Source organism: Panthera tigris, chromosome E3 (assembly GCF_018350195.1).
Source record: "Panthera tigris isolate Pti1 chromosome E3, P.tigris_Pti1_mat1.1, whole genome shotgun sequence".
NCBI classification, from domain to species: Eukaryota; Metazoa; Chordata; class Mammalia; order Carnivora; family Felidae; genus Panthera; species Panthera tigris.
This window is the reverse complement of record NC_056675.1, coordinates 22,111,693-22,124,485: the sequence shown is the minus strand read 5'-3', so window position 1 is coordinate 22,124,485 and position 12,793 is coordinate 22,111,693. Positions and strand designations below refer to the sequence as shown.

Here is a 12,793-nt window from a genome sequence, read left to right as displayed (position 1 = left end):
GTAGTTGTTATAGTGACTGGTAAGTATCATCCTTGTGAACCACTGTGCTCAGTAAGGTGGGTGACTCCATAAAGTAACCCATTGCTAAACGGGTACTTTTAAGAGATGACTCAGTCTTATTGGAGGAACAGGCAAATGAAGGAGTTTCACTTGGCAAATGATTAAGCATCCCAGGATAAAGAACTATACGAGTTGCCAACCACCCCTGTTAAGTGTTGAATGAAAACTCACTTAAATCCTACTGGTTCAGACATGAAAAGGATCTTTGGACATGTAGTCCAGTAGTTCATAAATTCTTTTTTTTTTTTTAATGTTTGTTTATTTTTGAATGACAAGAGTGTAAGCGCACATGACCACAAGTGGGGGAGGGGCAGAGAGGGAGAGAGAATCCTGAGCAAGCTCCGCTATGTCAGCGCAGAGCCCAACTGGGGGCCTGAACTCACCTTGAGATCATGACTAGAGCCAAAACCAAGAGTCGGACATTAACCAACTGAGCCACCCAGGTGCCCCAGTGGCTCATAAATTCTTGAGGAATCAGCCACTTAAAAAAAAAAAAAAAAATAGTTGCCAGGGGTCTGTGCAGACATACTGAAGCAAAATCTTGAGGACTGGGACCTTTACATTTATATTTAAGACCTCAGTCAGAATTCATTGGCTTTTCAGTGGTGGAGCTGGAAGTAGAATTTACTCTTAATCCTGTATTCTTTTGGTCCCACAATTTGATTTTCTTCCTTTTTTAAAAAAAAAATTTTTTTTAACGTTTATTCATTTTTGAGAGACAGAGAGCGTGAGCAAGGAAGGGGCAGAGGGAGAGAGACACAGAATCTGAAGGAGGCTCCAGGCTCTGAGCTGTCAGCACAGAGCCCGACATGGGGCTTGAACTCACGAACTGCGAGGTCACGACCTGAGCTGAAGTCGGACACTCAACCGACTGAGCCACCCAGGCGCCCCTCTTCTTTTTTTTTTAAGCTTTATTATTCTTACAACTGATTCCTCTCCCATCTATATAGATGGGACCTCTTAAAGAGATTTCCTTTTTTTTTTTTTTTTTTCCTTATCACTTTTGTATCCAAAGAGCTCTCCACTTGACCCAAAAGTTTTCATCAACGCATCTTCATGCAGGTGGTGGGTGAACAGACTTACTAAATTATGTACTGTAATTTGCTTACTCTCACTCCTCCATTTCTGATGACTTTTTCACATATTGCAAATTCTCTTGTCTTCTAGGGATTCTGATAATAAAATATTACCAGCTGCAGCCCTTGCATCAGAACATTCAAAGGGAACCTCTTCAATTGCAATTACTGCTCTTATGGAAGAGAAGGTAAGTTTTATTGGCTTTTAAATGTGAGATTTATCTTACAGTTTTCTGATGGGTTTAATTTTTTCTTTTTTTAACTCTCCCTCTTTTTTTTTTTTTTTAAACTCTTTCTTTTTATGCATGTTTTTTTCCTAAAGGGTTACCAGGTGCCTGTACTTGGAACCCCATCTTTGCTTGGACAGTCACTACTGCATGGACAGTTGATCCCCACAACTGGTGAGTAAAATCATTTTGGGTTGAACATTTTCTCCTTTAAAAAATAATTTTAACTTTATTTAACATGCAATTTCATATTTACCTACTGTTCTTGTTTCCAAGGTCCAGTAAGAATAAATACTGCTCGTCCGGGTGGTGGTCGACCAGGTTGGGAACAGTAAGTATATGTTTAAAATAATCTCCAGATGATTGCTTTCAAACTAGATAATGGGAATTATAATCTAGTGTGTTGCTGAATGTTTCTTATTGTAAACCCCCCTTTTTTTATGACATGTTAAGACTGAGCTGAAGTTGGATGCTTAACCAACTAAGCCACCCAGGCTCCGCTTTTTACTTTCATGTCTTAACAAAGTGATCTTGACAGGATCTCAGTTAATGAATAGATAAGATTAATTGAAATACTATTTTCTTTGAAAGAGTATTTGAAATACTGAATCATTCATTGTGCTAATAGATGGGGGGGTGGGGAGCACGAGAGCATGGGGGAGGGACAGAGAGGGAGACACAGGCTCCGAAGCAGGCTCCAGCCTCTGAGCTGTCAGCACAGAGCCCCATGTGGGGCTCAAACTCACAAACCGTGAGATCCTGAGCTCAGCCAAAGTCGGATGCTTAACTGACTGAGCCACCCAGGTGCCCCTCGTTTTTCCTATCCTTAAATGGATTTTCAAATTTTGATTTAACACATAGTAAGATTAAAGGCTACCAAACATAGAATTTCTCATTTTGAATAATCTGTGTTAATGAGATTTTATTGCATATCAAAATATATAGGATATTATTTTTTGCCCTGTGAAATACAAGGAATTAGGATTTTTATAAGATGTTCTATGGTATTAAAAATTAGTATGTTTACTTATTGTCTATGTATGCAATCATTTGTGTCTTAGTCTATATCAACAGGCTTACGTATTTGCATAAACTGGCTTCTATTCTAAAACTATGATTTTTCTTTTAAAGATAAATCAAATATTTTGTTTAAACAAATAGACTAAATGAGAGACTTAGCGGATTCTTTCAGTAGAAGGAGCAAGGGATTTGGAGACAGGTAGGCCTGAGTTGGAATTCCAGACCCCGCACTTGGCAGTGCCATGACACCGAGCATGCGATTTTACTTCTCAGCCCCATTGCCTCATCTGCAGAATTGGAACAGTGCTAGTTCCACCGGCATGGCGCCTGGCAGATGAAAGGGCTCTTCTCTTCTGTAACAAGTTCACAGTCACTTGTAGGATGCTAAATGAAATACCATGTTGCGGAAGATCTTGTACATTGAGGTTTAGTTATTGTCACAGTAAATTAATGAGGAAAATTAACTCAAGTAAGTGTAATGCTTGCTCCTATCTCCTCTATCTGGAACAAGTTTCCGAATGGGGATCAGGGAGAGGAAAAATCTTCTAGAGTAGTTAAAATAGGTATCTTCTAAGGTCTACACGCTAGGAGGTTGTATATTATACTCAAGCCCATTTTATCTTTCTTTCCACACAGTTCCAATAAGCTTGGATATCTGGTTTCTCCGCCACAGCAAATTAGAAGGGGGGAGAGGAGCTGCTACAGGTATGCTTTTTAAAATTTTTGAAAAATTAATCTGATGACACTGCTGAAAAATAGAACACAAAGAAACGAAAGCATGGCAGTGGCAAGGGAGGGAGATTACTTGCTTTATGCTCATCTCACTTCAGTCCTCAGTAGTTGATCTTGAGGCCTAGAGAAGAACAGGTTACATTTAGTGTTTTAAATGATGCTTTTAGGCTGTGTCTTTAATTCTCCTTCCCAATGACTACTTTCTTCCAGCACACAGCAGAATATTAGGTTACATTTACTCTTTTGAGGGTAGAAGGAAGTCACTAAGGCCCAGGCAGTATTTAAGATGTCAGTTTAATTTAAGGCAAAAGTTAACTAGCTTACCTCTCAAGCGTGAGAAAGAATTGCATTTATTTCTCTTCTAGACTCAATTGTCCCAGTCTTCTCCCACCTTCTCTTTTCCAAAAGAAGAGACAAAGAGATTGTTCGGGGCTCCTGCCCTGGACAGGCAAAAACCACGTTATTCTGCAAAGTAAGCCGTAGGTCTTATTGAGGTCGTTCTCGCCACCAGGGTAAAGGGCCTCCAAATGAACTTTATAATAAGAATATTAAGGGTGTCTTCTAGTGCTCTACTGAGAATTGCTAAGTAACTCTGTTACTAGATCACATGTTAATAGAAGATAATAGTTACCAATTCAGATTCTGAAGAGGCTTAAAATCTAAACCCTGGCTGCTGCTGTTCTTTGTACCAGTTACCTAGAATTTAAAGAACCGTTAGCTTAACAGAAATGAACCCATGTTTTAAAGAAGCCACTGTTTCTTTTAAGAGCGACAGTTCAGAAACTTGGGCCAGCACTGTAATTTTCACCTAACCCTTTGAGAGAAAATAATTGAGATTTTTAGCTGTTGCTTACAGATGTTAAAAGTGGAACTTACTTTCTTGAGGATGAAAGAGCATAGGGAATGTAATCTGTGGTACTGTGGTGGTATGGTGTGGGGACAGATGGCAGTCACACTGTGAACATGATGTAACATGCAGACCTAACTGAATTGCTGTGTTGCACACCTGCAACTAATAATGTAACCGTGACTATACCTCAGTGTTTAAAAATGTAATAAATAAAAAGTACTTTAAGTACAAAACACCCCACAAAACCATGAAGCCATTTAACAACTAGGTTTCCAAAGACATTTTAACGACATAGAGACATGCTCATGATATAATGTCAGGTGAGAAATAAAATTATGTAAAACTATAAAAATAAAAAATACCTAATACGTATTCTACATTGAAGGATCTTTCTACACTTCCTACCTCAAAAGATTACAGGAGGTGGTTTTCCATTTAAAGTTTTGATCTTGGAAGGCTTTTTGGGGAGGCCTAGGTCAGAGAGGCATTAGCCTTGTTAGTTCCTTTAAATGACAGATTGGGAAGTCACCAAAGATCATTGTGGAGGGATAATGAATCTGAACTTCACAAAAGAGAACTTCTAAATATAGCAGCACCTCATGGAGAAGGCGCTGTAAACTTGGATCATCTCAATCCCCAGGTGGCCTTAAAAATTTTATTTACATATAAATATCAGTGTTATTTGAATAGTTGATTCTATTCCATTGTTTGTAAGTTTGAAGATAATTATGGATAGAAAAGACAAGCTTACTTGTCTCGGGTGATGTTAGTTTGAAGGAATAATATCTTGGAATTTATTTCTCCAGAAGTATAAACCGCGGACGACACCACAGCGAAAGATCACAGAGAACTCAAGGCCCATCACTACCAGCAACTCCAGTTTTTGTGCCTGTCCCACCCCCTCCTTTGTATCCACCTCCTCCCCATACACTTCCTCTCCCTCCAGGTGTTCCTCCACCACAATTTTCTCCTCAGTTTCCTCCTGGCCAGCCACCACCTGCTGGATATAGTGTCCCTCCTCCAGGGTTTCCGCCAGCTCCGGCCAATTTATCGACACCTTGGGTATCATCAGGAGTGCAGACAGCTCATTCAAATACCATCCCAACAACGCAAGCCCCACCGTTGTCCAGGGAAGAATTCTATAGAGAGCAACGACGGCTGAAGGAAGAGTGAGTGTTTCAGTGTGAAATTATCATACACTTTCATTTTCTGATGTAACATTAAACAGGTTATCTTTGGAAACATTTTCTACTGTTTCCAGTTAGTACAAAAAAAATCACCTAAAAATTAAACCAAAGCCATACAAGCAACTTCCTCAGGGACTCCTAGTTATTTATAGTTTTAAAGTGGAAAACTAATGGCAATTTCATTCATTTCATTCATGATCTAATTACATTTGTCTTGTTAGTTTTCTTAAATGGTTTTTGTTAACTTTCACTCTTTAACTTTATTTTACTAGGGAAAAGAAAAAGTCCAAGCTAGATGAGTTTACAAATGATTTTGCTAAGGAATTGATGGAATACAAAAAGATTCAAAAGGAGCGTAGGCGCTCATTTTCCAGGTTAGTGTTTTGCAAGCCTTCACAACAGAATTACAAATGGGACTTTGAATATCCAGGGATTAGCTATGGATATAAATAACATTGCACTTACGGAATTTTTCTGATTCGATCCAGGCTTATAGAAATGGAGATGTAGCTTATTTCCCAATATTTGTTTATTGAAATATTGTCTCAATGTAAATTCTATTGTGTAGAACTAGCAGTTATGGGGATTAAATTGCCCTTGTCCCCTGAAGTTACTTATAGTGTGAAATAATTGGGAAAATGTTTGTGGAAGGAAAGAAATAGAGGACTAGCCAAAGAACATTTCTGAGGACGCTTTTATCTAAGGCTACAGCTTCTTGCTGGAACATTAACCTGTGTAATTATGAAGCAGTGGTAGAATACAAATTGTTTTATCGACAGAAAAACTGAATTATAAAAATTCCCTGGAAGTTTGTTTAAAAGACTTACTTTTTAAGCTTACATTTGTGGTTCCTTTCAAAGTGCTAGACTGTTGGCCAACAACGTAGGACAAAGAAATTACTCCTATTTAAATAACCAGATAGGAAATAAAATTTAAATTTAATTGGAATTTTGTTTAATGTTAAGTTAATTAGCTCATATAACTCACGGTACATGAATGCGCTTCACTCTAATTGTCAAGATTTCACTTTTGTTTTGTAACAAGTGATTGCTCTGATCTTTGTGTACTTTATTCCATTCCAGTAGAGGTCACTGTGCCTCTCTAACCATCTAAGATGAAATTTGGTATAAAGAAAGATGGAACCGTGAGGAGAGCATGCTAGAATCTGAGTCTGTATTTTATTTTGCAAATATTTCTCAACTATCAACTATTGTTTTGTTTTTTGTTTTTAGGTCTAAATCTCCTTATAGTGGTTCATCATATTCAAGAAGTTCGTATACTTATTCTAAGTCAAGATCTGGTTCAACACGTTCACGTTCTTACTCTCGATCATTTAGCCGCTCACACTCTCGTTCCTATTCCCGATCACCTCCATACCCCCGAAGAGGCAGAGGCAAGAGCCGAAATTACCGTTCACGGTCTAGATCTCATGGATATCATCGATCTAGGTCAAGGTCACCCCCCTATAGACGATACCATTCACGGTCAAGATCTCCTCAAGCATTTAGGGGACAGTCTCCCAATAAACGTAATGTGCCTCAAGGGGAAACAGAACGTGAATATTTTAATAGATACAGAGAAGTTCCGCCACCTTACGACATGAAAGCTTATTACGGGAGGAGTGTTGACTTTAGAGACCCATTTGAAAAAGAGCGTTACCGAGAATGGGAAAGAAAATATAGAGAGTGGTATGAAAAGTATTATAAAGGTTATGCTGCCGGAGCACAGCCTAGACCATCAGCAAATAGAGAGAACTTTTCTCCTGAGAGATTTTTGCCTCTTAATATCAGAAATTCTCCTTTCACGAGAGGCCGCAGAGAAGATTATGCTGGTGGACAAAGTCATAGAAGTCGAAACTTAGGTGGCAACTATCCAGAAAAGCTTTCAACACGAGATAGTCACAATCAGAAGGACAGCACAAAGTCAAAAGAGAAGGAGAGCGAAAATAATCCCGGAGATGGCAAAGGAAACAAACATAAGAAACATAGGAAAAGAAGAAAGGGGGAAGAGAGTGAAGGCTTTCTAAACCCCGAGTTATTAGAAACTTCTAGGAAATCAAGAGAACCTACAAGCAGTGAAGAAAATAAAACAGACTCATTGTTTGTTCTCCCAAGTAGAGATGATGCTACACCTGTTAGAGATGAACCAATGGATGCAGAATCCATCACTTTCAAGTCGGTGTCTGAAAAAGACAAGAGGGAGAAAGATAAACCAAAAGCAAAAGGTGACAAGACCAAACGGAAAAATGATGGGTCTACTGTGTCCAAAAAAGAAAATGTTGCAAAACCTGTTAAGGGACCCCAAGAAAAACTAGACGGAGAGCGTGAAAAATCTCCTCGATCTGAACCTCCACTTAAAAAAGCCAAAGAGGAGACTCCAAAGACTGATAATGCTAAATCATCATCTTCCTCCCAAAAAGATGAAAAGACCATTGGTACCCCCAGAAAAGCTCACTCTAAATCAGCAAAAGAACACCAAGAGACAAAACCAGTCAAAGAGGAAAAAGTGAAGAAGGATTACCCCAAAGACGTGAAATCAGAAAAGCTAACTAATAAGGAAGAAAAGGCCAAGAAGCCTAGTGAGAAAAGTAAGCCACCTGATAGCAAGGGAGAAAAAAGAAAAAGAAAAACCGAAGAGAAGAGTGTAGAGAAAGATTTTGAGTCCTCTTCAACAAAAGTCTCTAAACTGGAAATGACTGAAATAGTGAAACCATCACCAAAGCGCAAAATGGAACCTGATATTGAAAAAATGGATAGGACCCCTGAGAAAGACAAAATTTCATCATCAACTGCCCCAGCCAAAAAAATCAAGCTCAACAGAGAAACTGGTAAAAAAATTGGGAGTACAGAAAATGTATCTAATACGAAAGAACCCTCTGAAAAATTGGAGTCAGCATCTAGCAAAGTTAAACAAGAAAAAGTCAAAGGAAAGGTCAGACGAAAAGTAGCTGGAGCTGAGGGATCCAGCTCAACTCTTGTGGATTATACAAGGTATCTGATTATGGGTGGTTGGGCATGGATGTTCGTTTTCGGAAAGAGTTTCCTTTAATTTTATCCATGTTTATGCTTTTAAAATGTAACCTGTAAATTAAGAAGGGGTTAGGTTTGGGACACCTAGGTGGCTCAGTCATTTGAGCGTCCAGCTCTTGGTTTCAGCTCAGGTCGTGATCCCAGGGTGGTGGGATTGAGTCCCATGTTGGGAAAGAGAAGGCCTGGAGCCTGCTTAAGATTCTCTCCCTCTCCCTCTCCCTCTCTCCCTCTCCCTCTCTCCCTCTCCCTCTCTCCCTCTCTCCCTCTCCCTCTCCCTCTCTCCCTCTCCCTCTCCCTCTCTCCCTCTCCCTCTCTCCCTCTCTCCCTCTCTCCCTCTCCCCCTCTCCCCCTCTCCCCCTCCCTCTCCCCCTCTCCCTCTCCCTCCCCCTCCCCCTCCCCCTCCCCCTCTCCCTCCCCTTCTGCCCCTCTCTCCCGCTCGCTCTCTCTAAAAAAGAAAAAAAAGAAGGGTTTAGGCTGGTTTACTCCTGTCTTTAAAGAAAGGCGTTGAAGTAAGTAGATTTTGTGAGCCAGCATTTATTTTTATGTAATCCTGTCTTTAAATCATTTAATCTCTATTAGAGTAGGGTAATTGGGTTTTGAGAATTAAAAGGACACTTATGTTTAAGTTATTAGCCTTTATGTATTTATCAGTGTTTAGGGGAACCTGAGTGGCTCAGTCAGCTAAGTGTCTGACTCGAGGTCTGCTCAGGTCATGATCTCTTGGTTCATGAGGTCAAGCCCTGTGTCGGGTTCTGCAATGATAGCTCAGAGCCTGCTTGGGATTCTCTTGCTCTGCCCCTCCCCTGCACATGCCATGCACACAGGCTCTCTCAAAATAAATATTTTTAAGACTCTTATTTATCAGTGTTTAGTAATAGCAAATTTTTCATTAACAACATTTTAATTCTTTTTAGCACGAGCTCAACTGGAGGCAGTCCTGTGCGGAAATCTGAAGAAAAAACAGATACAAAACGGACTGTCATTAAAACTATGGAAGAGTATAATAATGACAATACAGCTCCTGCTGAAGACGTGATTATTATGATTCAGGTTCCTCAGTCCAAATGGGATAAAGATGACTTTGAATCTGAGGAAGAAGATGTTAAGGCCACACAGCCTATGTCAAGTGTAGGAAAACCCGCCAGTGTTATAAAAAATGTTAGCACTAAACCGTTAAATACAGTCAAGTATACTGAAAAAGAAAGTGAGTCGTCAGAGAAAATTCAGAAACTCACCAAGGAAGTTAGCCATGAAATTATACAGCATGAGATCAAGAGTTCAAAAAACTCTGCATCCAGTGAAAAGGGGAAAGCCAAAGATCGAGATCATTCGGTGTTGGAGAAGGAAAACCCCGAAAAGAGGAAAAACAGCACTCAGCCAGAGAAAGAGAGTAACTTGGACCGTCTGAGTGAACCAGGAAATTTTAAAAGTCTGTCTCAATCTTCCAAAGAGACAAGAACTTCAGAAAAGCATGATTCCGTTCGAGGTTCCTCGACTAAAGACTTCACTCCCAACAGAGACAAAAAAACAGACTATGACAACAGAGAGTACTCAAGTTCCAAACGTAGAGACGAAAGGAATGAATTAACAAGAAGGAAAGACTCCCCTTCTCGAAGTAAAGATTCTGCATCTGGACAGAAAACTAAGCCAAGGGAGGAGAGAGATTTGCCTAAAAAAGGAACAGGAGATTCCAAAAAGAGCAATTCTAGTCCCTCCAGAGACAAAAAACCTCATGATCACAAAGCCACTTATGATACGAAACGCTCGACTGAAGAGACAAAATCTGTAGATAAAAATCCTTGTAAGGATCGTGAGAAGCACACGTTAGAAGCAAGGAACAATAAAGAATCGGGTGGCAACAAATTACTGTATGTGCTTAACCCACCAGACCCACAGATTGAAAAGGAGCAAGTTACTGGGCAGACTGACAAGAGCGCTGTCAAGCCTAAGCCACAGTTAAGCCACTCCTCCCGACTTTCCTCCGACTTAACTAGGGAAACTGATGAAGCTGCTTTTGAACCAGACTATAATGAAAGTGACAGTGAAAGCAACATATCTGTAAAAGAGGAGGAAACTTCGGGAAAGATTGCTAAGGAACTGAAAGATAAAGTCGTGGAGAAAGCAAAAGACAGCCTGGACACGGCAGCAGCCAGCCAGGTAGGCACCGCCAGGAGCCAGAGTCCAAGCAGCCCTAGTGTTAGTCCAAGCAGAAGTCATAGCCCTTCTGGCAGCCGGACCCGGAGCCACAGCAGTAGTGCCAGCTCCGCAGAGAGTCAGGACAGCAAGAAGAAGAAGAAGAAGAAGGAAAAGAAGAAGCACAAGAAACACAAAAAACACAAGAAGCATAAGAAGCATGCAGGCACTGAAGGAGAGTTAGAAAAAAGCCAAAAACACAAACACAAGAAAAAGAAGTCCAAGAAGAGCAAAGATAAAGAAAAGGAGAAGGAGAAAGATGACCAAAAAGCGAAATCTGTCCCTGTATAAAGGGACAGATTTTAAAAATTGACTTAATTACTAAGTCATCTGTATTAAATTTTGTTATAATGTAAAGAGATTCAAGCCTTGTAAATAATGATATGGAAGACCCTGTGCTGCACTTAAAATATTGCTGCTTGATTATTTGATTTTTACATCAGAGCTTTATAACACGAACTTTTGTACAGAATTGTGAGTTGTGACCATGTAACATGAGAGGTTTTGCTAGGGCCTATTATTTTTAACCACCATTAATTAGTTGGGGTGGAGTTTACTGTACTGTGAAATTTTCACATTTGAATTTTTTTAATTGCCTGGCAAAAGCTGATATCAGTTCTAAAATATCAGCAGAATGATTTGCTGAATTCATTACAACCCCGTTATGTCACTTTTTGATTACAATAAAAGTTTTCAGTAAACTTTTCAAATGTCGAATATTTGCATTACTTGAAGAAAGTGTGTCCTGTCTCTGCCCCCCTCCCATTTCCTCATTTAAAATATCCTTGAGCCTGTAGTATAAGCCGAACTGAGTGTACAAAATTAGGAAGCAAACATGGTGGATAGACTTCATCAGTGGGCTGGTGGTGGATGGCCAGAAATAAGAAATCAGGATTAATTGGAGTTCTGGGTGGGAAAAAAATCTAAAAGGGCCTTAAACATACAAAGTAATTACAAGTTTGGACTTGCATTTTAGCCATGAGGAATTGTGATTTGTTTACATGGTCATGTATTTTTCTGGAAACCCTGATAAAGGAGTATGAAACTCATTGATGAGTTGTCAGCTAGAGAGCACACACCGGTGAGCCTCTAAGGCTTACTTGGTTTGCCTGGTTGACAAAAGCAAGCTGCAGTAGGTCCGGGAACACTAGGTTAGACTCTGATGGGCTCTTCCTTTGTGTCTGCCGATCAGGAAGTATTGTAGGCAATGAAAAGCTATCGAAAGGTTTTAGGGGGGTTGGGGTAAGAATAGAAACACGGCAGCACGAACAGGGATCAAGACGACAGCTGCTAGGAGGAGGAGAAGAAAGATCAGCTCCGGTCTGAGGGTGGCCCTGGAGTACCACTGGACTGTGATCATGTAACAGGAAAGGATTTACATTAGCAGCAACTTGCTTCTGTTAACCTCGTGTCTCTGTGCCTTGTCAGGATTTCCAGACTCTGCCATGTGGATAGTAATGCAGACATACATACTTCATTGAATGTGTTTTTTAATGCAGCATTTAATATTCAAAGAAAAATTAATGTGGGTGACACATGTTAAACAGCGTCATTCAGAACTGAGTTAAGTTTATTGAATGTTTCTCAAAAGTAAGTTTGTTAAAATAAGTTAAACCCAACTTTCCTTTAAAGGGCTCCATCACTGGGGATAAGGATGTCTGTTCTGCCCACTCGCAGCCCCACCCCACCCCCACAACACATACTGCTGTTTCTACTTTCAGATACTCCAACTAGGCTACCCTCTTAACTCTTACTGTAAATCGGGACCCCAGATCTAGATCATATCTCCCCCATTCATTGAGGATTTTAGCACCCAGAATTCTTCAGCATAAATTTCATCATGTGAAGTCAGTTTCTTTACCAAGCCTCTGGTCTTTGATTTTAATCTCAGCTGACTTTTTTTTAACTGCAGTGCACTCGTATGACAGTTTTCCAGAATTCCTCATCTGTGATGATTCTGCTCATAAGTTGAAACCAGTATTTCATAGGTAGCCTGGTCTTCCAGCTCCATCCTCAACTTAGGCCCGAGGTTTTAACTCTTCTCTTACTCTATCTACTGTCTGTGGTTGCCTAAGCCCTGCCATTTCCACATGACATTCCCCAAACCTGCCCCCTCTTCCCCATCTTCCTTTTCCAAAACAGTGGAACTCCCAAACCTAAACAAGGGTGCTGAATGGGGTGTTTAGCGAAATTAAAGGCTTGAGAGAAACGTTAAGGAATGACTGCCAGGCACTGTAAGGTGCTTGTGTCTGTTTGATCCTTAAAAATTCTAGTGGCTCTAGTGGTATGTCTGATACCCCTTTGAGGAGGAAATTCCACTGCCTATGAAGCTGCAGGCCAACCTTGGGTGCTCAAACCTCAGTGCCTAACTAGTCCAACTACCCCTGCCATGGGGCAGAGTTGGGCAACATAGAAGGCC

The 12,793-nt window shown here is 40.3% G+C and overlaps 1 protein-coding gene across 3 annotated transcripts in view; it reads left to right on the top strand.

Annotated features, from left to right (window-relative positions):
- RBBP6 (RB binding protein 6, ubiquitin ligase) overlaps positions 1 to 11,088 on the top strand; it is a 32,627-nt gene extending 21,539 nt beyond the window's left edge. For 2 of the 3 annotated variants that reach the window (XM_007084089.2, XM_042971019.1), the window contains 8 exons: positions 1,228 to 1,324; positions 1,459 to 1,537; positions 1,640 to 1,694; positions 3,020 to 3,088; positions 4,772 to 5,134; positions 5,425 to 5,526; positions 6,385 to 8,142; positions 9,096 to 11,088. In XM_007084089.2, the coding sequence (XP_007084151.1) occupies positions 1,228 to 1,324; positions 1,459 to 1,537; positions 1,640 to 1,694; positions 3,020 to 3,088; positions 4,772 to 5,134; positions 5,425 to 5,526; positions 6,385 to 8,142; positions 9,096 to 10,665 (4,093 nt within the window). In that variant the 3' untranslated portion in view covers positions 10,666 to 11,088. The remainder of the gene's footprint in view (positions 1 to 1,227; positions 1,325 to 1,458; positions 1,538 to 1,639; positions 1,695 to 3,019; positions 3,089 to 4,771; positions 5,135 to 5,424; positions 5,527 to 6,384; positions 8,143 to 9,095) is intronic. The other variant, XM_007084090.2, reaches the window with a different exon arrangement.
- The last annotated feature ends 1,705 nt before the right edge of the window (positions 11,089 to 12,793 follow it).